Source organism: Equus caballus, chromosome 19 (assembly GCF_041296265.1).
Source record: "Equus caballus isolate H_3958 breed thoroughbred chromosome 19, TB-T2T, whole genome shotgun sequence".
NCBI lineage: Eukaryota > Metazoa > Chordata > Mammalia > Perissodactyla > Equidae > Equus > Equus caballus.
Genome location: NC_091702.1, coordinates 33265914 through 33293228, shown reverse-complemented (window position 1 = coordinate 33293228; position 27315 = coordinate 33265914). Strand labels below are relative to the sequence as shown.

The 27315-nt window shown below is 37.0% G+C and overlaps 1 protein-coding gene across 22 annotated transcripts in view; it reads right to left on the bottom strand.

Moving 5' to 3' along the window:
- VPS8 (VPS8 subunit of CORVET complex) overlaps positions 1–27315 on the bottom strand; it is a 236071-nt gene that overhangs the window by 189231 nt on the left and 19525 nt on the right. For 20 of the 22 annotated variants that reach the window (XM_001498654.4, XM_070243423.1, XM_070243433.1 and 17 more), the window contains 10 exons: positions 26788–26881; positions 22983–23015; positions 21988–22042; positions 14183–14307; positions 13334–13420; positions 10854–10921; positions 9470–9623; positions 9305–9364; positions 7662–7769; positions 3447–3527 (listed from right to left, as the gene is read on the bottom strand). In XM_001498654.4, coding sequence (XP_001498704.1) covers positions 3447–3527; positions 7662–7769; positions 9305–9364; positions 9470–9623; positions 10854–10921; positions 13334–13420; positions 14183–14307; positions 21988–22042; positions 22983–23015; positions 26788–26881 — 865 coding nt within the window. Of the gene's footprint in view, positions 1–3446; positions 3528–7661; positions 7770–9304; positions 9365–9469; positions 9624–10853; positions 10922–13333; positions 13421–14182; positions 14308–21987; positions 22043–22368; positions 23016–26787; positions 26882–27315 lie in introns of all 22 variants that reach the window. The other 2 variants (XM_070243442.1, XM_070243441.1) reach the window with 1 other exon arrangement.

Sequence of the window (27315 nt, the reverse complement as noted above, 5' to 3'; positions counted from 1 at the left end):
TAAAAGATTTCTTATTTTCAAAACATTTTAATTGAAAGCCCAGAAATAAAACCACACATCTATGGAAAGCTCATCTTCGACAAATAAGCCAAGACTATACAACGGAGAAAGGAAAGTCTCTTAAATGGTGTTGGGGAAACTGGACAGCCACATGCAAAAGAATGAAAGTATACCATTATCTTTCACCATACACAAAAATTAATTCAAAATGGATTAAAGACTTGAAGGTAAGACCTGAAACCATAAAACTCTTAGAAGAAAATATAGGCAGTACACTCTTTGACATCGGTCTTAGCAGCATCCTTTTGAATACCATGTCTACTCAGGCAAGGGAAACAAAAGAAAAAGTTAACAAATGGGACTCTATCAGACTAAAGAGCTTCTGTGAGGTCAAGGAAACCAGGAACAAATGAAAAGACCATCCACTAACTGGGAGAAAATATTTGCAAATCATATATCCAACAAGCGCTTAATCTCCAAAATATATAAAGAATTCATGGGGCTGGCCCCGTGGCCGAGTGGTTAAGTTCGCGCGCTCCGCTGCAGGCGGCCCAGTGTTTCGTCGGTTCGAATCCTGGGCGCGGACATGGCACTGCTCGTCAGACCACGCTGAGGCGGCGTCCCACATGCCACAGCTAGAGGAACCCACAACGAAGAATACACAACTATATGTACCGGGGGGCTTTGGGGAGAAAAAGGAAAAAATAAAATCTTTAAAAAAAAAAAAAAAAAAAAATTTAAAAAAAATAAAAAATAAAAAATAAAAAGAATTCATACAACTCAACAACAAAAAAACAAACGACCTGATCAAAAAATGAGCAGAGGAGGGGCTGGCCCCGTGGCTGAGTGGTTAAGTTCGCATGCTCCGCTTTGGTGGCCCAGGGTTTCACCAGTTTGGATCCTGAGCGCGGACGTGGCACTGCTCATCAAGGCATGCTGAGGTGGCATCCCACATTGCACAAGCAGAGGCACTCACAACTAGAATATACAACTATGTACTGGGGGTCTTTGGGAGAAGAAGAAAAAAATGAAGACTGGCAACAGATGTTAGCTCAGGTGCCAATCTTAAAAAAAAAAAAAAAATGGGCAAAGGATATGAACAGACATTTTTCCAAAGACAATACACAGATGGCCAAGAGGCACAAAAAAAGATGTTCAACATCACTAATTATTAGGGAAATGCAAATTAAAACTACAACGAGATATCACCTTACAACTGTTAGAATGACTATAATTACAAAGAAAAAACATAACAAATGCTAGAGAGGATGTGGAAGAAAGGGAACCCTCATATACCACTGGTGGGAATGTAAACAACCCAGCTATCCCACTACTGGGTATTCATCCAAAGAACTTGAAATCAACAATTCAAAGAGACTGATACACCCCTATGTTCACTGCAGCATTATTCACAACACCCAAGATGTGGAAGCAACTCAAGTGCCCATCAGCTAATAATGGATTAAGAAGACGTGGCACATATATACAAAGGAATACTAATCGGCCATAAAAGAAGACAAAATGGTCCCATTCGCAACAACATGGACAGACCTTGAGGGTATTATGTTAAGTGAAATAAGGCAGACAGAGAAAGACATACACCTCATGACTTCACTTGTAAGTGGTAGATAAAGAAATACATGGACAAAGAGAACAGATTAGTGGTTACCAGAGGGGAAGGGGTTTGAAGTGGGCATAAGGGTAAAGGCACACATACACATGGTGACTGACAAATAATAATGTACAAGTGAAATTACACAATGTTATAAACTATTATGACCTCAATAAAATAATTTTTAAAAATCTCAATCCCTCCAAAGAAACAAATGAAGTTTTAAAATCTACTCAATTAGAATTCTAAATCAGTCAGAACAAAAATTCATGTTGGTTTATTTATCTGACCCATCCCATGTTATGAGATGTTATTTGCAAAATACCATGTCAAAGACAACAAAGTTGAAAATGGATCAATTTTCTTTTGACATATGCTGAAGACATACTCTATCACTCTAAAGGCTACCATGAGGGAAAGATTCCAGGCTTTTTCCAAAAAAAATATTCTCTCTCAGAAAACAGCCTGATACTCAGATCTTTTACAAAGAGCTCTTAGAAGGTACTCTCTTTATTACTTTGAAAAACAAAGTTATCATTTAGGAGAAACATATTATTTAGCCTTACACATTCTCAGTCTGTGATAGTTTTTAAATGCTTTCAAAGGTTACCTGATTAAAACAGAGAGAACCAGTGACAGGGAAACAATGTTAGCAGGTTTAGCAAACATTCCTGAGATTAGACCCTCACAATTGCAAGTATTGACATTGCTGTAAGTCAGCCTTTTAAACGTAATTTACAAAGCAATGCAGTTAGTGGTCACATCACGGATAAACCACAGGACAAATGAAAACACCGACTGTCCTACTGTTAGGAGAATGGCTACTTGAAGTTGGGGAAAAATTTTCCAGGGACAGAGTCACATGAAGATTTTAAAGTGCTGTGTTTCAGACATCTTAAACAGAAGTGATGATGATCAATTCTAGAAAACTGTGTTAGATGATTCAACAAAGGGTTCTGGTGACAAAGACACTGATGTCTTATATCCGTGAGAAGAGTTTGAACAAAACTATTTCATGAAATGAGTATGGGAAAAAGTATTATTTCTAAATCAATAGTCTATATGTGAGATTAAATGTGTAACTAATTAATAAATCATATATTATAAAGAAAAGATCTATTACATCTATATCCTAAAAAGTTGCATATTATCAAGTTAGGGGAAAAAACTTTTTTTTTAGCCTTTTTACTGGAAAAATAAGGCACTGCCTTATATTTAGAGCTGCCCATATTCATGCACATACAGAATGTTTCACTCAATATGACATACCGATGTGCTAAAACCATTAATGATAGAGAACCCAGAAACATAATTACAGTACTCACAGAATTAACACAGTTTGAAGAAGAAAAAAACAATAATTTGATACAAAAAGAAATAACCTCTTTTTTAAACCAAAAAGTCACTCAGGACTGAGATGTATGATGGAGAAAAAACTCTGCAAAGTTTTTAGTCACAAGGAAAGAATAGGTATAAAAGTTCCTGAACCAATTGGGACAAGCTCAGAAATATGAAAATGTGTTTACAAAAATCCCAGGCAATGATCCTAAAGAAATCCACCTAAATTCTTCTGAGTATTCTTCTGACATTAAAGAAAACTTTTCCTGATCCTACTAGTGTTCAGCAGGACATAAAGCTGAAAGACAATAAAAATACCGTGGCATCATGCCAAACTCAGACTTCATTCAATAAAAGCAAGACTTCACTTCTGTCCATATTTTATACGATCCTAAAGGTCATGGTTCATGGCAGTGATCCTAGCAGCTTTAATACCTCATGGACTCAAAACAATTACATGAAATAGGTGGAGATATTTAATCTGAATAATACTCACAGTAAAGTTGATGAGGTCATAGTATAGGTGAAGATGCTTTTGCTTAGTAACATGTATTGCTCCAGATTCATCTCTCTTAACCTGATGATAAAATAAAAACAACCTAAACATCAGCTATTGTTTGAGGGACTTTTTTGGATACTTAATTATACTCTACCTGGAACATGATTTCCTTTCAGAGTATGGATAAGCCAAAAATACCCAAAATTAAAGAAACTATTATATAAATGAAAAAAATCATTCACACTATGATTTGTACCAAAGTCCAAGACATATCTGATCAGTGGTCTAGTTGTCAGTATTAGCAATACTGTAACGTAACTTTTACTCTCTCATAACTCAGAACAACCTACTTTGATCACATCAACTTTTGTATTTAGCTAGAGTTAAAGCAGAAAATGGGATTGGTAACACAATGCAATAAAGCCAAACAGAAGTTCATTTAAAAAAGAAAAAAAGAAGCTACAGTGACAAACTTTTCTAAATATATTACTGTTATAGTTCAAACAGCCCAAAATTTCTCAAAAGAACCTTGAGTGTCTATTTTATTTATATATATGTATATATACACTCTATAATCTTCAATAATCCTTATAATTTGCTTTCTCCACTTCTCCAAGATGACAGAGCACTGAAAAAAGAGACAAAGCACAATATACACCTGAAATTCATAACATCCCATTCAACCTGGGTTTTCTTGCATACGCCCCATAGTGGTGCTCTAGATGTCTTCCTTTCGCTTTAAGTCCCAATTCCTCTTTGCCTTCTAGTCCCATTACCTGCAGTGTGGACCTTACCAGATACCTTAACAAACAACTGAGACCACTTAATGTGGGCCCTTCAGGTACTCCCATCTTCTCTTCACTTGTAAGAAAGGATGCTCTGGTAAAAGGAGCATGGGATCTAGAGCAATGGGTTTAAGAACTAGTTCCACTATTACAGTTGTGTGAACAAGGGCAAATCACTATTCTTTCTCAGGTGCCTTATTTGTAAAATGAAAGTAAGATAGCACCGAATTGTTCCATATCTTGCACCTGTTGGAAGGGTTTCATCCTAAGATTTGCTAACATCTTTACTAAAGAAAATCATTTCACCTATATACGCTGTAAACCCTACCCGCTCCATCACGGTTTAACATTACTCCTCCTTTGCTAACATATTCAATCACTCCTTTTTAAGGGCTCTTTTCCTTTTGCTATCAAACATGTTTCCGGTTTCTTTATCTTAAAAAAAAAAACAAAACAAACAAGAAAACAAAAAACCTTCCTTTGATTTACTTCTTACAGATATTTAACTATTCTCTTTCCTCTTGCAACCAAACACTACACTATAATCGTGTGAGTCTGCTCTTCCAGAGACCCATTTCTTTAACAAGGCTCTCCAGTCTAGCTTCTTCCTCCATTCCATTGATAACTAGTCCTCTGAGAAGTTTCTAAGGAACCACTTCTTGCATATCCAGTGGTCTGATCCTGCAGTATTGGCTGTACTTCTTTATTTATTTCTTTTTTAAAGATTTTATTTTTTTCCTTTTTCTCCCCAAAGCCCACAGGTACATAGTTGTATATTCTTCGTTGTGGGTCCTTCTAGTTGTGGCATGTGGGACGCCACCTCAGTGTGGCTTGATGAGCAGTGCCATGTCCACATCCAGGATTCGAACCAACGAAACACTGGGCTGCCTGCAGCGGAGCGCGCGAACTTAACTACTCGGCCACGGGGCCAGCCCCACATACTTCTTTCTTGATCTTTCTTTGGTATTGGTATTACCCTGGAATTGATATTGTCACAGAGCCTTTCCTTCTTTGTCTTTTAGGTTACACTAAACTACTGCCCTATTTCCCCTCCTACCTCCATGTGCCTTTATAGAAACCTCGTTTCCTGTTTCCTTTTCTTTTTCCTTTCCCTTGTGTGAGTGTCCTCTAAGGTTGTGTACGCTCCAGCTTTTGATTTTCACAGCTTCAACCACCTTCTCCATCCTGGAATTCTCATTTGTACTCCAGACCTGGACTGTCATCTGCCCAGAGGACACTCTCTGATACAACACTGGGAGTACCACCTTCACTTCCAACTCAACCCATTCAAATTGGTTTCCTTTTTTTTTTTTCTTGAGGAAGATTAGCCCTGAGCTAACTGCTGCCAATCCTCCTCTTTTTGCTGAAGAAAGCTGCCCTGAGCTAACATCCGTGTCCATCTTCCCCTACTTTATATGTGGGATGCCTACCACAGCATGGCTTTACCAAGTGGTGCCATGTCCGCACCCAGGATCTGAACCGGTGAACCCCAGGCTGCTGAAGCGGAACATGCGAACTTAACCGCTGCACCCCTGGGCCAGCCCGCCTAATTGGTTTCTCCCCAAACAATCTCCCCTTTGAATACTTCATCCCACTAAAATGCAAAGTGAGAAACGTGATGTTTCATTCACGTCCTTCAATTTCCAGATCCAATAAGATGAGAAGCCATGCCTTTCCTTCAAAATGACACCCCTAACTCTCACTACAACCAACCATCCTTGTCCAAATACCTCACACCTCCTTTAGTACAAGAGCCAAACCTTCCTCTTCCTTCCTACCTAACATAATCTATTCTTCTTGCTAGCTCCATGATGATCTTCCTAAAATATTATTTTAATCACATCATTATCATTTTAATTAGCTAAGAACCTATGATGGCTCCCCATTACCAATCTAGGCCGATTATTATATAACCTAGATCAGGGATCGGCAAACTTTTTCTGAAAAGGCCACACAATAAATATTTTAGGTTCTGCAGACCATTCAGTCTCTGTCACAACCGCTCAACTCTGCCACTATAGTGTGAAAGTAAATATAAATATAGACCAACAAATGGCATGACTACACTCCAATAAAATTTTATTTACAAAAACAAGCAGCCAGCCAGATTTAGCCCATGGGTCACAGTTTGCCAACCTCTAATCTAGATCTACCCCATATATTCAACTTTATTTTCCACCAGAGGTTCTTCCCTGTCATTAATTCTATAAAAATGCATTAAGAATTATATACAGGCACTGTCCTAGTGGCTGGGAATACAGCAGTAGAATTGGTCTTTAGACTAACGGAGGTTTCAGTCTAGTGAGGAAGAAAAATATTAGACCAGTAGTTTTAAAAGTGCCAAATGTCATCAAAGGAGAAGGTCTTATGAGCATTATGTAGCAAGAAACGCTACCTTAGTCTAGGAAGTCAGGGACGGCAATGCTAACCATGAGCTAGAATAAAGTGGAAGAGAGCGCACAGCTTTCCTGGCAGGGAGATCCCATATGGAAAGACAGTGAGGCCAGAGACTGGTTAAGCAGCTACTCCAGAGGTTAGGCTAGAAATGTCAGTGGTTTAGGCTAAGGAAACAGTAACGGGGGAGACAAAAAGAGAGTAGATTCAGGAGACTTTGGAGGTAGAGTCAACAAGATGTGGTGATGGAGCAGATATGAAAGGAGAAGAGCAACTGAAAGGCAACTCCTAGGTTTCTGGCTGGAGAAACTAGGTGGACTGCGGGGCACTGGCTTCACTGAGCTGCGAAACCCAAAGAAGGGATTACATACGCCAGGTTATTACCTCTAGAACTTTGGTTCGTCCTATTTCCCCCAGGTTGCATGTCCACCTCTCCTGCAATATGTGCTGTATATCCTTCATGAAGTCTTCCATAGCCTCTCTAGTCCACACAAATCTCTCCATACTCTGAACTTATATCAACTTTTATTTCTCATCATATGGTTCAACCCTTAAACTGTTCTTTCTAGTTGTAATGAGCACACTGGTTTTGCCTTTCAAACAATATTTTAAGCTGTGTGAAAGAGAAAACTATACTTCCTTCAGTTGCTTCTTGTGTCCATCACATGTAGAGAATATGGCAGGTGCTCAATTATACTTGCTCTATAAAAAATACACTACATGTAGATAGGTAAGCCATTCACACAGTCATATGTACATTCATATATTTATACATACACATAAACCATTAATTATTTGTTAGTCAAAGGAGATGGAACTGAGAAATAAACAATGAAGGAGCATGAAGCTGAGGATGATCGGTTGTTTTCCATGTCAACCATTAAAGCCTTAAATAAAAATTAAATAGGTCACACTCTCGCCAAAGAATTATGATAGCATATTTCTTTGACACAAATTAAATCACTGGTGAACCAGAAAGAAAGTCTTATGATAAAGGACTTTATAACAAATCTAGCATTATATTAGAACTTACCAACAGAAAATGAACGACATCTCCTCTGCAGAAGGCAAGCATGGGATTCACACAATTATGCACTGCCACAAAGTGCCAGGCCAGCAATGGAACACTGGAAGGGTCCATCTACGTGAGGAGAAGGCCAAGGGAAAAAAAAAGTTATCACAGTCAAAACACAGAAGAATAAAGAGAAAACTCTGGTTAAAAACAGCATCTGATCAGTGTTCCTTGATAAAACTTCTCCTAATGTCTCATTAAAATTTCAGTGAAGCAGGGACTAACTGGGAAGGGTCATGAGGGAAGTTTCTGGGTTAATGGTAATGTTCTACATCTTGACAGAGGTTTGGTTTACAAAACCATATTCTGCTAATGTACACTCAAGATCTATGCATTTCATTGTATGTAAATTTTACACCAAAGGAAAAACTTAAACAGATATTGAGTTAATGATATGCATGCTGAATATCTAGTAGAAAGAGTACTGATTTCTGCAATTTACTTGGAAATACATTAAAAAAACATAGCTTTGATAGGTGGATAGAGAGATGGATAGATATATAATAAAGTACAGTAAAATATTAATGGTAGAATTTAGATGGTAGGTCTACAAATGTTCAATGTAAAATTCTTTCAACTTCTCTATGTCTTTGAAAACGTTCATAATAAAATCTTGGGAAAAATACCAATAAAAACATACAAAAAGACATGCAAACACATACCACCATGATAAACCTCAATTAAACCTCAAGGAAGCTAACCTAAGAACTAATCTAAGCCAGCTTTACCATCTGAAAGGGCAGACCTGCTTCCCCTGCGGCCCAGAGATACAGAGTACCGACAAGAAAACAGGAGTGATCACCCTCAGCACAGGGGCTGCCTTCTGGACTAGTCAGAGTTCTGCACCCTCATTCTCCACCCCATCCCATCAATACGTCTCCTCACATATTCACTGGAAGATCACAACTCTCTGAGAACAAGCAAGCAGGAAAGAAAAGGGAAACTGGGGTGTGCACAGTACCTTCAGGGGAAGTATCGCCCCAAAGTAAAATACCAGAGGCAGAAGCTAAGGAAAGCTTACGTGGGAGCAACGTCTGCTGGATATTGTGGTGGGGTATTCTCCAGCAGCCGTGCAATGTCAAAGCGGCAGATGGTAAGCATAATCCTACCACAGTGCAGCAGTCACGCAAAGACGAATGTCTTTCAAATGTTGAAAATTGGGGCTGGGATTCAATACATCAATTTATACTCCAGCTTTAAATCCAATGAGGGAATTTTACTGCACTCAAATGTGCAGTGAATGAGACTAGGGAAATCCACGCATGAAATTAGGTGTGACCACAAAGCACCAGGACAGTGAATAGAGAGAGACTGTCAAATTGAGGTTAAAAACAAAAGCCAGCTATATGCTGTTTATGAGAGAAAAACTTAAAGCAATAATGGTAGAAAATACAGATCTCAAGACTCCCAGGACACTGCTCTGGTCACCAGCTTATGCAGCTTTGGCCACGTCGAGGTAAGCCCAGACAGTGATCTTTGGAGCACTGACTTCCCTTCTACCCAGTTTTCTGACAATCTCACAGAATTCACCATTTACGAGTCATTTTCCCCAACCTCCTGATATGGTCCTTCTTTTTGCCAATAAGATAGAGAAGCTTACTCACCCGTCCATAGGGAAAAGTCATCCACACTTTCAAGGATGGTTTCAATCCAATGACCAGTATCTTTAGACGAAAAAACAGATTTCTTAATATTTACTCTGTAATTTTCAAATTTGGGGTATTCAAAGCCTCTAAAAGTTATGAGTTTCATCTTCTAAATATGCCTACCTTTGTTAAGGATGCCATGGCCAGTAGGGAAAACTGTGTGATGGGATGATCTTTCAACTCTGGCTTGGAATGGAGAGGTTCAATGCAGCAAACTTCACCCTTGGAGCCACTGAACAGACATCTAGATTCACAAGTCCTCACTCCCATCACTCTCCTGAAAACGTAACCAAAACATTCAGAATCGATTTAGCAATGCTCCAAGGCACTACCATCTCTAGCCTGGATACTACAATAGCCTCCCAACTCCTCCTCTTGCCCCCCAAATCCAAATTCCACATGACATCAGCATGGTCTTTTCAACAAATAGGCCAGATTTATCACTCTTCTCCTAAAAACAGTTCAATGGCTTGCTATGTCTCATCACGTCTCAAAAGGTCCTATAGGATCTGGCTCCAGCCTTCACTCCTCTCCTATTACTGCTGCTCGTGACAAAGGCAGGCTCTAGCCACACCTTCCTTCTTTCCATTGCTCCAGCAGGCCGTGTGTGCCCACCTCAAAGCCTTTGTGTTCAGACGTCCCTCTGCCAGGAACACTTCTTCCAGATCTTTGCATTTGTTGACCAGGTTATCATTCAGATCTTTGCTCAAATGTCACCTTCTGCGAGAGGCCCTCCTGAACTATCCTCAATTGCACTCCAGCCCACCGACCTGTCTTATTTTCTTCATAGTACTCATAATAATCTGAAGTTACTTCATTTACGTGTTGGTTTATTGTTTGTCTCCCTACCCCACCCCAACTAGAATGCAAGTTCTATTAGATCAGCAACCTTGCCTGGTACCTAGAATAACACCTACACACAGGAGATGCTCAGTAAACATTAAATGAATAGTATTTTTTAAGCAATTACTTTGGGTTCAGCACTGTTAGAAGGTATGAGAAATACAAGAAACAAATATAGTCCTTACCTTTGAAGAACATATGGAAACATAATATACAATCAATTTTATGTTCTACTTTTTTTTTAACTCAGCTTTACAAATGTTCTTCCAATCTATCAAGATAGTCTTTGCTCTTATTTAAAGAGTAAACAAGGCAATTCCAAAGCTATAAAAACCTTTCTACACCTGGCCATTATGATTGAGCTTGGGGCCTAAACTGAAATCAATGAGATACCCCAGAAGAGTGGCTCCCAAGCCTGACGGCTCATACAAATTCCCAGGGGAGGAGCAGTCTAGAACACCAACTCAGACCTACTGAGACAGAATTTTGGGGAGGCCAGCTCTGGAGCTTCATCTGTTCTATCAGCCTCCCGAGGTAACTGTAATACACAGCCATAAGCTATTTTCAATCACACGGGCCTTCCAGACCTCCTCATGTTCAATTTCAAGTCATTAAACTAGAGCTACTTTCTTCATTTGTCAACAAATGTCGGTTAGTCTCTTACTTAAATGTCAATTCAAAAACAGAGCCTCCGCTGTCGTTGCAAATTGCAAGAGTTGGATCATCTGTAAACTAAACAGAGAGGGAATTTATTTTTTTGTAGATTTTTAAACAACCAGTAAAGTGTGTTAAGAAAATAAGGGAAAAAATTATAAAAATTTAAAAATCTAAAACAAACACCTTTAATAGCATTTGAAATCACCTAAGCAAGATTCAGCTCACCACTCCAAATACACAAACTTACCTGTATTCAGAATTAAAATGACTCAGTATCTTTAAAAAACTGAGGCTTTAAAAAAAGCAAAACCACCTTTCATCAGGATAAAATAAAAAGAAAAGTTGTAATTCATAAAAGCCTTAATGTTCTCTACTTGGGTTCTTACACTGACTTTTTCTAACTGGGTATTAAATTGAGTAGGATACTTTGGATACATCTGTAGGTGCCTAGTTTTCAAGAATAAAGACACAGTAAAAGATATTTGGTATCTTTGGGAAATAAACCTGTCTGAATATGTTTTCTGAATAACTCAAGAGTTAACCCACTATATTTAAAAATAGTTTAACTTTTTATGTAACTCTTCCTAAAGTGAGCTGCCTCCTTGATCTTCTTCAACAGAGTATACCTCAGTTATTATTACCTACCCTAGAAAACTCAAAATAACAACGTTCACGATGACAGACAGTCCTAAGGGCTTATGAGCTACGGTAAATGTGAATTGTATAATATAAAATTGCATAGCTTAACTTGCATCATTTACAGTGACGAGTCTCCCTAACCCCAAAGGCTGGTGAGACTAAACAGCATGCCTTTGTGCTCTTAGTCAAGGGATGGTTGAGGTACAGGAAGCTACTGTAAAACTGTTCTTCCTGGACCCCACACACAGGCAGAGTGAAGAAGTCTCACAGCTTGCTCTCAAAGGCTAGCTGAGCAGGTGCAAAGGTGGGAGGCACATCCCCCCGGAGTGTAGGAAAGATAAAAGAACTTGTATTTTTGTTTATTAATTTTCTACTTCTTGTGTATATGTTTTATAATGTACTGAAATATCAGTACAGTAGTACATTTATATAATTTTAAAATAAATAATAAATATATATACATTAAGGATGCAAGCCCCAATTGTTATCGATGAGATGTAGGGTTAAGTTTGAAGAATAATGAGTAAGAGTATTGAAGTGTAAGTGGCTGTTGTCAATCCAAGGCTTCAGAAGTATTCCATCATATATCTCTTGCTACCTCTTTCTCCAATGTCACAGTGTCTGCATGTACCACCTTATCATCATTCCCAAGCAACACAATGGTTTCTACTACTGTGCTTTTAACCTCGGCTGCATTCTTGTCTTTTCTTTCTGCCTTTATCGCTTCTGTTTCCTACTGTTTCTCCCAAAGGCTTAACTTTTTTCTGCAAAAGAACTGGCCTTTTATAAACACCACCAACTGGTTATTCCTTCAACCAAACATTTATTGAGTGGCTACTATGAGTAACAAACAAACATAAAGAAAGAACAGATTCTGGTTTCAAAGATCTTAATCTATTAAAGGAGATAAGACATAAACACAAATGACTACGACGTATTAGAAGTTGACAGACGCCATAGGAAGAGGTCAAGATAAACCACCATGATGTTCAGAAAGAGGAGAAATTCTCTCTACTTTTACTTGTCTTGGTTGTTTTCATTGTTACCAAATGCTTCACTGCTGCTTTGTCACAAAAGACTTTTATGTAACTAACCTAGATGCAGACACATAAACTCCAGATGCTTGCAGACTTTAAAAAGCATATGCATGGATAAGAGAGGTCTGCACAGCTAAGCAACCAAATGTGTACATGATTAAAATCGAGCAGATCTGATTTTAGACTTCCCTAGTTATAGCCCTTTACCTTTTATGCTTCTGAACATGGGCTTGACAGCATACAAAAACCAAAGTTCACATTGTATTTATAAATGAAATCTGTTACCTAAGTCGGTTTATTTTTTTTCAGGCCTGTAAGGAGAAAGCCAAGACACAAATCTTAATGCCTCTCCTTTAGAGGCCTGAAAGAAAATAAACCAACAGATTCATTTCTAAACATAATCCAAACCTCGGTTCTTTCACAATTGTTGCCTTGAGCCTCAGGTAACTCCCAACAAAGTGTGACAGAGCACACCACCTCAGCAATGAAATCTTGGCGGACTAAACAAAAGGTAAAAAGACCTTTAAAATCTCCACGTGAGTTTTCAGTAGGGTACTGCCTGTCTTTGCTGCCAACCTCTCATCGAGGATCACGTCGATTTACTCTGCTGCTCTATTAGACTTCAACACAACTTGCAGTGGAATGTTACCATGCTAGCCCATCTCTGGTTTTAACTTGAGAAAACATCTTGCTAGGCTAATCAAATAAAAGGAAGTTCATCGTCAACGATTCCGTTTACAAAGAAATTTACTTAAAAATGGACACAAAGGCAAAATAATAAAAATTATTAGAAAAAAACTGAAAATACTACCTTAATATGTAATATTGCCGTTCCTGGAGGATGAGCATCTGTTATTGATCTGAGAAGTTTTCCACTGGCCAAATCCCACATAGTAATCTATAAGACAACCAAATGCTTTAAAAACAAATTTATTGCTCTTTTTTGGACTTAAGTATCCTGCCTTCTGGCTAAAATAATCTATTCGTGCTCTATAAACATTGCAGGCAAAGAACTGTAAAGTTAAAACATAACTAAAGGTTGCAGATCCATTAAAGCACGGGGCCTTGATTCCATCTTCACCCACCCTTCATCCTGTCCCACCTACTTTTCCCTTTAGATTTTGAATGTTGTCCTTATACTGAGAGGTAAAAGAAATTTCTTTAATGAGTCAATTTCTCTAGCACTGATAAAAATTATAGGAAAGGCTCACTGCCAAATTAGTCATGTAGAAGTCAGAAGATGAGAAAAACCATAACTTACTGCCAGTTTCAGAAGTGGAAAGAAAAAAAATACCAAAACAGTTATCCAGAACACAGGAATAAGAATACAGAAAGAAGAATATAGCATATTTAAAAAATAGCAACAATTATCTACAATACTATAAGGAAGTAAATTTTGTCTAACAGCCTGGTTGGTTTACAAAAGCTATTTAATTATATAGACACATAAATTAAGATATTAAAAATCTGGCTCTGGCTCAGTCAATAACAATTATTCAAAAATGTGCACAAAAGTCAGACTAAGCAACCTCAGGTTAGCTCCACAGACATGACATTTTATAACACACATTTTGGTCTTTGAGATATTGATCTAAAGATATTAGTTTTTAAAAAATTGATTTTAGCATTGTCTAATGCATAAACTAAAGTTCATATTTACCTGTCCTTTAGCAAAGCCACAGAGAAGCCTTGAGCAGTCATTGTTGATACTGAGCGCAGAGATGGCTCCATACTGACCTCCAACACTAGTGCTACCCAGACAGAGTCGCAAAGCTTGATTCTGATCTAAAGAGAGCAATTTGTAAAATCAAGTGAAAGAAATGGAAGGAGTGAATAAATTATATATATGTAGAATAGGCTTGTTTTCAAAGACGTGGGAGGAAGCAAGAATCAAAAGAATGAAATGAAGTCACATCCATTTAAAACTATATTTATTGAGCACCTACTAGATATTTGGCATTGAATTATAACACTAAGAATGCGGGAAAACAACATCTACAAGGACGCATAATATAAACCTTACTAATGATAAGTAAAAAAATCCATAAGGAATCTGTTATCTCCTTGAACAAACCAACTGCCTTTCATCTGTCTCATCCTAGAATTGTAGTTCTTGCTATTTTCAGGATGCAAGGTTACAGGGAATACCATCTTTTAAAGTAGCTTTAAAACTTCAAAAATCAAAATTTATTAATTTAGAATTTGGCTAAAATTTACATTTATATATTATCCATGGAGAAAAGGTCTACTAGGCAAATTAACAGTGCAAATAAAATTATAGAGTAAACAGTTTAAACCACTTAAGAAAATTATTTTCAAGCATCAACATCTGATATGCAAAAAGCAAATAATTCAAATCTCTGCTAGATTAAGTTCTTTAAGGGCAAAGATCTTGCCTTAATCACCTCTGATTTCTCCAGGAGGCACTCAAATATTTATTAAATTTTACTATCTCTAATAATTAAAAGAAATTCCTCTAGAGCTTCTCCTAGGCAATGCTTATTTGTCTAGAGTGCGTTACTATACCCACCTGAAAACAGTGAAATAAAAAATTTAAATATACAAAGGCATGCTTATAAAATTTAACTGTTTAGAGAAAGAAAAAACCCACCATACTTGCACAACCTGGAGTCCTCTGAATTCCCCCAGCAACCATTTATGCTTCCCTTAACTATCTACATGCTACTTTTTGGAAGTTGGTATGTCTTACACCCACTATTAGACTATGACCTCTCTAAGGGCTGAGATTATGAGTGAATTAACACTCCCAGAATACCTAGCCTCGTGCCTTGCACTCATAAGCCATCCGACAATCATCTGAATAGCTTCCACATTTGCAAATCTTCCTTCTAGAAGGATAAATCTAGTTATCAAAAAGAGCCTAAAGACATTAATTCTCAGGTCTAGGGAACAATATTAGGTAAGTTCATTTGCCCATCCAAAGTGAATACTGCACAAATATTCTTCTATGTTCATAAGCTGGCTCAAATAGCAATCCCAATTCCACAAGGAGTTCTGACACAATTAATGGCTGTACTGTTTCTGGCACACAAAACATACTCAATGTTTTCTGAAATCATTTTAGAGTTTAGCCTTCCAAGGTGAACTTTTGAGAAGGAACAAAATGCACAAATATACAAAGGTCTGATATATTTTAAAACTCATTATCTTTATTCACATCTAGAATTATACAACTAGAGATTTTTTCCTTACTTACATACTTTTCCCTCCCTCCCCCAGTTTAACCCAAATTATTAAAATTTCCTTTATTCTATTTTCCTGACTCTAAATACGACATCCCATTTTATTCTGCTTTACTGAAACTGCCTGTCTAAATCAGCATTTTCTGGGGTCCTTATTTTGTCACGGCCACCTTATACAGTTAGTGGATTATCCATATATCTTATTTTGCAAACTGTCAAGATACCATGTTGGGTAACAGTGTTCTATATATACCAATACTTTGGGTCATGCATGTAGGCAAAGGATGGAAAGAAAGTAAGAGGACAAAGACAGAAATCCCTACCAGCCTCACAAAGAAGCCCCCTGAGTCTGGCTGCCCGCCTTCCGGGCACAGAGCAGAGTCTGTACAACGTCCTGCTGGGATCCTTTGTAATCCCTGCTTTGAGATCTAAACTTTACACAGTTCTGATCCACCAACACTTAAAGACACTCATGACTGCTTTCTGATTCAACAAAGTTCAAACTTTAAATTAGACTATTTAAGTATTGCTATAACTCAGGGAAAGTAAGAATAGGAGAATTAAGGAGTATGATAAAAGAGAATAATGGTACCATTAAGAAAGAGGAAATGGAGAAGACGGAAGGAAAAAGACACATCTAACCTCTAGATTAAAACCCCAAATATGACTGCTTTCCTAACTGTGGGATCCATGTACTAAAAAGTAGCTAAGAGGGGCTGGCCCGGTAGCATCGTGGTTAAGTTTGCGAGCTCCACTTTGGTGGCCTTGGGTTCGCTTGTTTGGATCCCCAGCACGGACCTACCCACTGTTTGTCAAGCCATGCTGTGGCAGGCATCCCACATATAAAATAGAGGAAGATGGGCACAGATGTTAGCTCAGGGCCAATCTTCCTCAGCAAAAAGAGGATTGGCAGCAGATGTTAGCTCAGGGCTAATCTTCCTCAGAACAAAAAAGTAGCTAAGACAGGGACCTAAATTATCAACCTTGGTCGCTCCTGAAAGACGTATCAAATTTACATCCCATAGGACTCTCTTAATGAAAACATTCTCAACTTTTTTGATTTTTACAATGTATTCATTCTCTTTATAATGTCCCTTTATAAGGTAGCATGGCCATGAGGTGATGCACAGTGTATAAAATATAATCTATTTTAACTCCAAAAGATATTTACCAATTTTTATTGCTGTCTTAAACATCTATCTTTATGGTATCATGTTAACAAACTTGCTATTACACAATTTAGGCTAATCATAAAAGATAGATTTCTGTGGAAAGAAGAAAGCAGAGTCTTACTGGACAGGTTTCTTTGCTAGAGTAACTAAACATTCTGTAGTCCAGACGTTCTGGATGATTCTGGGGAGAGGCACCTGGTGAAAATAAAAATAAAACCTCTTCCAAACACTTAAATTCTATAGTTATAAGGAAAGGATAAAAGGACCTAGAGAGAAGCAAGAAAGGTGACAATCAGAGCTTTGCACCTTCTCTTCCTCCAGGGGGCTCTTGATCTTACTAATTTAAAAGGAGAAATTCTATTTTCCCCCTTCTCTCTGAAGTCTCCTTTGTCTATTGTTGGGGAAAAGAGATTAAATTAGTGGCACACCTAATTTCATTTACAAAGTCACATAAAATCATATCTATTATCATTGTCAACTTAGTTTTTTAAAAAGAATTGGAGAGGGTCCTTATGAAGCAAATGACTCTGGGCAAGAAATATGAAATGAGTCTCTCATTTTTCCTATAAACTTCACAGAGTTGGCATAGAGCTTAAATAAGAAAATGCCTATGACAATTTTAAGAATTACCAAATGGTACAAATGTAAGGAATTATTATTAACAACAAGAAATAGCTTAACAATTAATTAAGAGAACCTGAAGCCCAGATAGCACAAAAGCACACCTATTTGACACTGTGATGAATTACACCTATTTCTTTTACTAGTATGTCTTTCAAAGTACACTTTGCTTAGGGTAGATCTCCTCAGCATATTCTGGGTTTAAGAGTAATGCGCAGAACAGCAAAGAAAAGCCACAAATAACATATAAAGTCTGTAATAGCTATAAAATCTAAATTTGAACGTACTTCAAGAATTTCTCCTCCTTCCAAATACCAACATTAACCCAATCCTCTATTTCCTCACCCTAATTTGTTTAACTAATTTGTTTTATCTAGTTTAGTGCCCAAAGACCATCAAAGAAGGAAACACTTAGATCCCAGAAGGAATCAAATTTGTGGTCTGGAGCTCTACTTTCATTGCCAGAATTCAACATTCTTCACTACTAATCTTTTCTTACCCCTTGAGCATATTAAAATATCCTCTAAGACCAAAAGAGAAGAAGAAAAGAGATATTAGGAAACACTTTTTGTCAATGATCAGACAACTGCAGAGGCACTTCACCTGACCTCCACCTAACAAACACAGAGAACTAAAGCTCGCATTCCCTCTGCAAAGCTGAGTGACTGAAGCCCAGGACACACTGACTCCCCATGGCTAACCGGCTATTCTCTAGAATGTTGATGCTTAAGAAGAGTCCGTTGTGTTCACTTCCAAACCTGTTCACGCCACTGTAATGTTACTGTACCTAAAAATTAAACAATATATGAACTGATGAAATAGAGTGAAAAAGAAACAGCTGTTGTTTCTATGAAACTAAATGAATGCTGAGAAAAATCTGGTAAAGATGAGTTGCTTTAAAAAACTGTCATGAAATAAGTTGCAGACAAGATAACTGTAGAAGTTTGAAGATAAGTTTTGTGAAAATCTACAATTCTGCACTCCTCAATCGATTCACAGGTGCCTAAGCTTTTACCTTTTATTTTAATTTAAAAGTGCAAATTTTACATGACCCATTATTGATGCAGTTTATGCCAAAAAAGATGCTGTAGACCTCCAAGTGGCAAACACAAAGTCAAAGAAATGGCTTTGGACTATATCAAAAGATTAAGAGGAAAAAGAATATTTATATATTTTCAGTTAAAATAAAACATTGAAGGTATGTATGTATGTATGTATGTATGTATATATATATATATATATATATATATATATTATATGTAATTTTTAACAATTCCCTGCTTTAATCAATTTAAATTAGCTGGGTTTTTTTCCAATAAGCATTTCCTAAGAGGGCATCAACTGTAATTGATAGCATTCTCTTCCAACATTAAAAAGGTCAAAAGAAAAAGAGTCACTCATGCAAACCAAAATTACTATACCTTTTCCTTTGAATCCATGCAGAAAAGATCAAAAGAAAGAGAAAAGCAAGAAATCAGTTCAAAAGTTCAGAGAAAAGACAGGTAAAATTTCAAGAGTATAAGTGACAAACTTCAGTTATCTGTGGGAATGATATTAAATGTGATTAATGGGCATCTCTAGCATCTATGATTATATTCAAGTATTGGTTATGCAAGAAGAGAAAATGTGTAACATTCAAATTATAGCACAGTAAGAAAACACAAGTCTATTAAGTTTGATAGAAACAAAAACAATTACAAAAAGATAATCTCCTAAAGTACACTAACAACCCAAAAAATGGAAAACTAAGGGCCTTAAGGATAAGGAGACACATTTATTAAGACTTGAATTTTTGAGATCCTGTATATAGGTGAGAACCAAGATATATAATAAATACCATAAACCTATAATTCCTTAAGAATAGGCAACATACATCATCTTTAAGAAGCTTATAATGATGACTATTTTAATAACTCATGCCTCTATTCCTAAGAGAATCTAGTAGTTCTTAAAAAATTACAGTTCTTGCTGCTGCACTTTTTCATGCGATCAACAAAGATGTTTTAAAAAGATCAGATTTAACCCAGACCGCTAATCTAGATACTTCATAGTATTATTACTCTGCCATTTGTTCCTGGCTTTCAAGCACATTTTAATGCATTTGTTAAAACTCGCTGCCCAAATATCTGATTCCCACAAAAATTATGAGTAAAATATATTAACTGCATGATTGAAAGCCTGAGGCATAACCAGAATATTATGATTCTTTCTCAAAATGTTCATTCTGACAGACTTTCTTTTCCATGAGACCATAATGAAAGATTACTATTTCATCCTATCAATAAGAAATCTGCTGGGGTCTAAAAAAATTAGGAAGCAGGCACAAGGAAATTAGAGAGAGAGTAGCAAAAGACAATGTACTCTTCTTCTCTGTTAGTTTTTATTTTAAAAGTATATGTGTTAATTTGTTGCAGTAAGCTCTACATGGGTTTGATTATAAGCAGGCACACATTCTTATATCCTTGTGGTAAGGAAGGGACGTTAAAGCCAACAGAGTTGAGGAAAAGTGAATACTGGTAGTGGGAACAAAAAATCAACATGCATTCTGCTGACAGATAAACATATGCATTTTATTCTCTCCTCATTCATCTTAGTTCTTCTATTTTTTACTTCACATATTTTGGAATTTGCCTCCTGTTCTCTCAGGACAAGTGAATTGCTTGGAGTGGCAGAATTGCACTGATCTATGATTCAGTATTCCTTGCTTCTGATCTTGGCTCTGTGCATGTCATTTAACCTCTCTTGTTCTCAATCCCTTTATGTAAAGTAAGGGAATTGAACTAAAAGAACTTTTAAGATCCTTTCCCCAAATTCTATCCATCTAATACAAATCATGCCCCTATAGCAGAACAAGCATTTACATTTGATAGGAGAGCAAGCTGGTCAAACTTTCTACAAGGCAATTAGGCAACATATATCAAAAGTGTTTAAAATGTTCATACCCTGACCTAAGCAATTCCACTTTTAGGAATTTGTCCTAAGGAAGTAATCATGTGCACAAAAATGTAGTTCCAAAGATGTTCATTACTATACTGTTTAGAAACAACCTAAACATCTTATGGTAGGAAATGGTTAAGCAAATTATGGTGACTCCATTTAAAAGAATACTATGTAACTGTTAAAAATAATGTTACAGATGAATATATAATTACATGGAAAGATGTTCATTATAATGAAAAAGAAGGTTACAAATTAACATGACCCATTCTGGGGTGTGTACATATACATACACACACACACACACACACACACGTACAGAAAAAAGATTAGAAGGCCACACAAAAATGTTAGGGATTATGCCTAGATGATAGAATTTAGTATTTTATATCTTCAACCTTCTACTATGAAAATATGTCAATTATGGAATAAGAAAAAAATTATGGTTTAAATAATCAAGTCTAAGTTTTCTCAAGAGAATTATATCTTTGTTTCCATTCTTCCCATCCCTAAACAGTAAAACTCTATTATTTAAATCAATCATCTTTGAAAAGACTAGGTGTTAAAAACCACATGACAAATAAGGCCTTTGGCATAATGGAAAATGTATAAATAGGAAGTCAATTGTTCCAAAACAAGGGAAAATACCTAGTTGTTCACTCATACGGTAAATAAAGATGCAAGGCTCACAGAGATCAAATGGTGGTTCTGCTACTAAAGTATTCCCAGGTAAACCTTATACAATATTCTGTAGATTCCTTACTAAAATCCAGCATCATCAGGAATTCCATTTAAGAGAGATGCAAAAGACTTAAGATCCGGAAGAGAACACTAAAAATGACAGAAAAATATTACCTGATAGTTTTTAAATTAAAAAACAGACCAAAATGTTCTGCTTATAGTATTGAATTCTAAAGCAAAGAAAGATTATTGAAACTAGGGTTCCTTAGTCTCAGAGAGGAAAAAAATGAGAAAATACTTCAGATGACTGTCTACTATACAAATGAAACTAGTTAAGTTCTCCTGTCAATCAACCAAAGAGTGTGATTATGGGCTAAAAATTTTTCAGTTTAGAGGGATTTGCAATGTAAATGAAAAGAACTTCTTGTCAATGAGAGTTACTAAAAACGACTGAGAAAGCCTGGGAATCTCTTTGCCTGAAGACCTTTTAGAATACCTACTACTCGGATATGATTTAGAATAAAAAATCACCACCACCACAAATTGGAGGCAGACAAATTGACAACCAAAGGTCCCTTTCAACTTTGTATTCTTTTTGTCTAGCTCTGCAGAAAGTCAAAAGATATGCTGTCATGACTTACAAATTCAGAAAGAAGAAAATAAACTTGCAATGAGCAACAAAATGAAGCTGGGTCAAGTAATTTTTAACTATAAAAATGACACTACTTTTCAAGTTTTTCTGGGTTTTTTTCAAGAAAATAAAGTTCACCATATACACTATGAGTAAAAGACATTATAAAACCCAAAGGATACTTAATGTTTAAAATAAGGAAAGTACTTAGGAAATTTACCAAATATTAAAGCCAATCCATGAGATGTACCCACTGCTATCAGACTGGACACTGCCTGAGGAAAAAGAAAGGGAAGATTACATTTTAAGATATTACATCAAGAATCTTGAAATAATCAGAGCTGAATTTGTTGGTCTTCCTTCCTCTAGGCACCAGATGACATACCAACTATTATAAATAAGGAGAATTTCATCTAGGAGGTAAAACGGGAAATGAAACTCAGGACATTTTATTCCTGGGAATCTCTCTAAATTTACTCTAAGGGTAACAATATCAAAATATCATATGTTCAACATTAGAGGCAAAAGCATGCCACTTAGCTTCCTCTAAAGCAATTTTTTAAAAAAAATCAGGGGTCCAGACCAAGTAAGAGGCACTTACACTATCCAGCAAGAGCCTCCTGTGCGGGTGGGGAAGGGACAAGAAAGCTCTTCTCCAGTTTGTTCAGAGGAGCCAAAAGGCACCAGAAATGTTCAAAATTCAGCCCATTTCCTCACCAATTGACTAATAAGAAAGCAAGAGGCAGCTGGAAGTAGTCGAGAAAAGAGGGCAGTTCAATATCCCCCAGTTCTCTATAATCACTCCCCACATTTCCTATTTGGCAGGCTTGGCGATGGAGTCCAGAGCTGTTCAAAGTACTATTTACCCCAAAGTGAATCTACCAAATACTGTCTTCCACTCCTATAACCAAAGGCAAGCCGAATCACAGGAGCAAATTCACTTGGGCAGGGTAGTATCACATACAAATAAACCTGGAAAAAGCTAATCATTATTCCATTAGATGCTCCGCAAACAAATGCCTGAAGAGTAACAATATATTAGAAAGAGAACATTCAACACGGGTAAATTTTAAACTTGACTACTGGCAGTAAATGACTTATGAATTTATCATCACAATAATTTATGTAATAACTTTGAACATTAGAAGACTGAATCCAAGAAAACCCAATCAAACAGAAAGCTTACCTTTAAAGGATTATTTAAAGTATACTTACAATTGCTGTAGGCAAGCCAGCATCTACTTTGTCCTGAATGAAATTAAAAATAAAAAAAGTCCTTGAAAAGATATTTTTTAAAACAGAAAATGGTATAAGGCGCTCTCTTTACACATACTTTGATCCAAATCAATTCAGACAAGAGGTAGACCCTTCATTTTTGCCCCTACCTAAGAGAAACTACAAAAGTTGTATAAATCAACAAAATATAAAAAGCACGAGAGTGGGTCATTTTATTTTACTAACTGTAACAGATGCTTCAGGAAGGGTACTGATTATAAATGAAAATGTAAAGAAAAGAGAGAGGAAAGAGGTTCCATTTTCAATAATGTGAATAAACTATGGGTACTTATGGGTCAAAATGGTAGGAGTCCATAAAGATTTTAGAAAAGGGAAACATATGCTAAAGATATTCTTCCTACTCAGCAGATTATCCAAAAACCCCTAAATAAAACCTGAGCAGCATATATTCAGTCAGTTCTCAAGCATAAGAAAATCAAAACTTAAGTACTAGTCCCAGCTCCTTACCAGTAACCAAATGACCTTGGGAAAGTCACCTAACCCTTCTGAGTATTAGTCTCATCTGTCCAACTTATAGCGAATACTGCCCCATCTACCTCAATGAGTTCTTGTGAGGATCAAATTAAATGTAAAGTAGCACATAAATGTAAGGGAATCTATTTGATGCTTCTATAGCTTTAAACAATAATAATGATTAGCACTGCAGCAGCAAAGAGCTTTCACATACATATATATTACACTGTTTGATTCTCAAACTGGAAGAGATAGATAAAATAGGTAGCAGTATTCAGATTTTCCAGGTTAAGAAAACAAACGTTTCAAGGAGCTTAACTGACTTGCCCACAATTATTCAGAGAGTGGAAGAACTATGTCTCAAACTCAGGGTGTCCAGTTCCCAGGTCAGCTTCTTTACATGACTTCTACTTTTCTTCTCTATGTCTGTCCCTGTCAATGTGGTCAATTCGTTATCACCATCTCTCAGAAGGCAGAATCTATTTTACCCAACTTTATAGAGCTTGCCGGGAACTAACTTAAGAAACTTACTCCAGTGCGTGGGAATATGGAAGAACAATGACCAAGGCTGCTCTGTACAATGTTCTGGAGAGCAGGATATACCCAACTGTATGCAGATGTGTGTGTGTGTAAGGCATGCCTCACATAATGCTGGACGATTAAGAAGCATGCAATAAGTATCTGATAAATGATTTGTGTCGCGGACACAGAAAAAGAATGAGACGGCAGATGAAAAACATAAACTATATTCAAAACGGAACCCGAATAATGAAATCAGAAGTCAGCTAACATTAAAAGCTAAAACGCCATAGATGTGGGAAGCACTTGAGAGATTACAGAATTTTAGTACTGGTGTTGAGACATTGAGGACAGTCATTCTCAAAAGCCAGGGTGCATTAGCATCATCAGGATACCTGTTAAAATGCAGATCCCCATGCTACCCTGCTGGCAATTCCAATTCAGTGGGTCTGGGGTAGTGCCCAGGAAGCTGCATTTTAATAAGCTCTCCAGGAGATCATTACACACCGGAAACATTCTACAAAACACTGTGCCAAGGTATCTATTATCTTACATGATCATAAAAATGATAAATATCCTTAAAAAATTAATTTTCACTAATTTTAAATATAGTCATGTCATATCATTTTGAGGAGGATTCCAAAATTAAACAATGAAGTTCACAACTCCAAAAGTTTCATCTCCCCTAAGTGTTCTCCATGCGTGGACTACGAAGCCGTGATGATCAAGGCCCTAGGCAGCCCTAATAACATCACAATCCACATGGCTGAAGGCGTTATTGAACAACTATTCAGGAGAGATACCCGAAAGTACAACTAGCTTTACATGTTAATAAACCAACCATCACAGAGAAGCATACAATTTAAATTGAGCTGGTAATTCCAAAATTAGGAAGGCACAGTATGAAGACTGTCACAGGAAAAGCAGTTTCCATTTTAACATACCAAAGGAGCTCAGCCATGGCAATGAAATAAGAATAAAATGCAAACACTCTGGGATTTATTAGAATTTTTCCCTCCCCTTCAAGAGGGAGGAGAAAACCCTTTTAAATAACAGATTTATCTAATCATTGTTCAGTGTCTGAGTTTTAGCTCAGTCTCCATTATTCAAAATATTTTTAAAACTGCACAGGTGGGTCAAATGACTGTTCTGGTTCATCTTGATTTTGAAAGGAATGAATTTCATCACCTACATAAGGATTAAATTCAGAAAACGTCATGGAAATATAATCCTCAACAGGTGGTTCCCATTCTAGCAAATATGAGTTACTCTCCACCTAAAGAGGAAGGACAATTGCCCAGGTTTCCTCCATTGCTTGACTATCTCTCTATTTAAATTGACTTCATGATATATGAGCTGGGTCAGGCTATACCAAGGGCCCACAGAGAACACTTTCGCTTTTCTTTTCTTTTCTTTTTCTTTTTTTTTTTTTTTTTGGTATCTGCAATAAGAGCTTTCTCTGATAAGCCTGAAAACTGCAATGCGGTTATGGTGTCATGATGCCACTTCTGTATCAATCTCTTCCCCTCCTGAAAAATCAACACTTTTATTTCTTATCCAAATTGAATATGCAAAATACCAATTAAACTCCATGAAAAGAACATAAAAACACATCAAAGTTCCCGGGGTATGAACCTGTCATCATCATCATCATATTATTATATACAGGATCTATCTATTGAATTCAGAAAATTAAAATTGAAAGACTACATAAAACTACAGGCTTTGAGGTCAAAGGGAAAGTTTGATCAAACATACCAGAATCAGCATCTGTTGCCTTCACAGACTATTGAATATTTTTGCATTAACCCAGTGCCCTAAGTGATTTTCAAAAAAGAATACAGATATTCTGTTCCAGCCATTATACACTGGCCACATTCGCCAATACCACCTCCATTTCACAACAAAGCAGCACTGGACTTCAAGCCAGAAACCCCAATTTTGAGTAATTGCTCTATCTTCTAACCCAATGATGTAAGACAAGTTAATATCACCTCTCTGTGTCTGTCTTCTCATTTGTAAAACAGGATATGGCTTTCCCTACTTTCAAAGTTGTAAGAGTAAAATGAAAATAAGGTACATGAAAAGACTTGTGTAAATTATTTTAAAAAATCACTGAGTTGTAAAAATTCTGCTCAATCATTTCTCCATATGAAAAGCTAAAAACAGGGGCTGGCCCCGTGGCCGAGTGGTTAAGTTCGTGCGCTCCGCTGCAGGCGGCCCAGTGTTTCGTTGGTTCGAATCCTGGGCGCGGACATGGCACTGCTCATCAGACCACGCTGAGGCAGCGTCCCACATGCCACAACTAGAAGAACCCACAACGAAGAATACACAACTATGTACCGGGGGCCTTTGGGGAGAAAAAGGAAAAAATAAAATCTTAAAAAAAAAAAAAAAGAAAAGCTAAAAACACAAGCACTCTACCTCAACCAAACACACAAGATGGCAACTAAACTGAAAAGGAATTTTTAAAAAAGGCAGATAGAGTTTCTTTTAGGCTTGCTGCCATATTTCATTTAGGCACACCCGAGACTCTGAGCAGACCTTTATTTCATGGCTGCACTAATTTCTATGTCAAGATGTGTAGCCACGTCTTATGAGTCAAAAATAATCACACAAAACCCATGAAAGCCAGATTCTATTTTTCTTAAGCCTCGGGCCAAGAGAAGTGCGGGGCTTTGTTTTATGCTCATTCCTACTTCATTATGCCATTGCAGGTTATAAAGCTGGGGGAAGAGAACAAAATACTTACAGCTGCAGACACTATCTGGGCAGAAATTCCCTTCAAAAGCGAATGTCGCATAACTGAGCCATGGAGTGAAAAATTATCAGGTAATTTCTTCTTCCTAACAAAAACGAAAACATTTAAGAACAGAGAAACAATGGAAAAGGTAGGGTCTCTGAAAGAATAAAAACATAAAAAGTAAGAAAAGTCGAAGACAACACTCTATGTACTTTGTTCTGCTTTGCAAAGAGGAATAAAGGCTATCAGTCCCACATTTAAGATGCTGTGCTAAACCCACCTTGAACCTCAGAGAAGCACAAGCAGGAAAATGAACCTCAGAGAATGTACAAGCATTCCTTTTTCACTGATCCAAACTGTTCCTCACCCATCTTAAGTAACACAGCAGAGGTTCAACCACTCACCAGGTCGCCTACAGAGCACTCGTCCTGCCCTACATGTCTGCGTTACCTCCATCTGCCTTCCACCCTTATCCACCGTACTTGCCGTCCTCCTGTCTATTACCACCCTCTCATTCATCAACCAACTACTCACTCT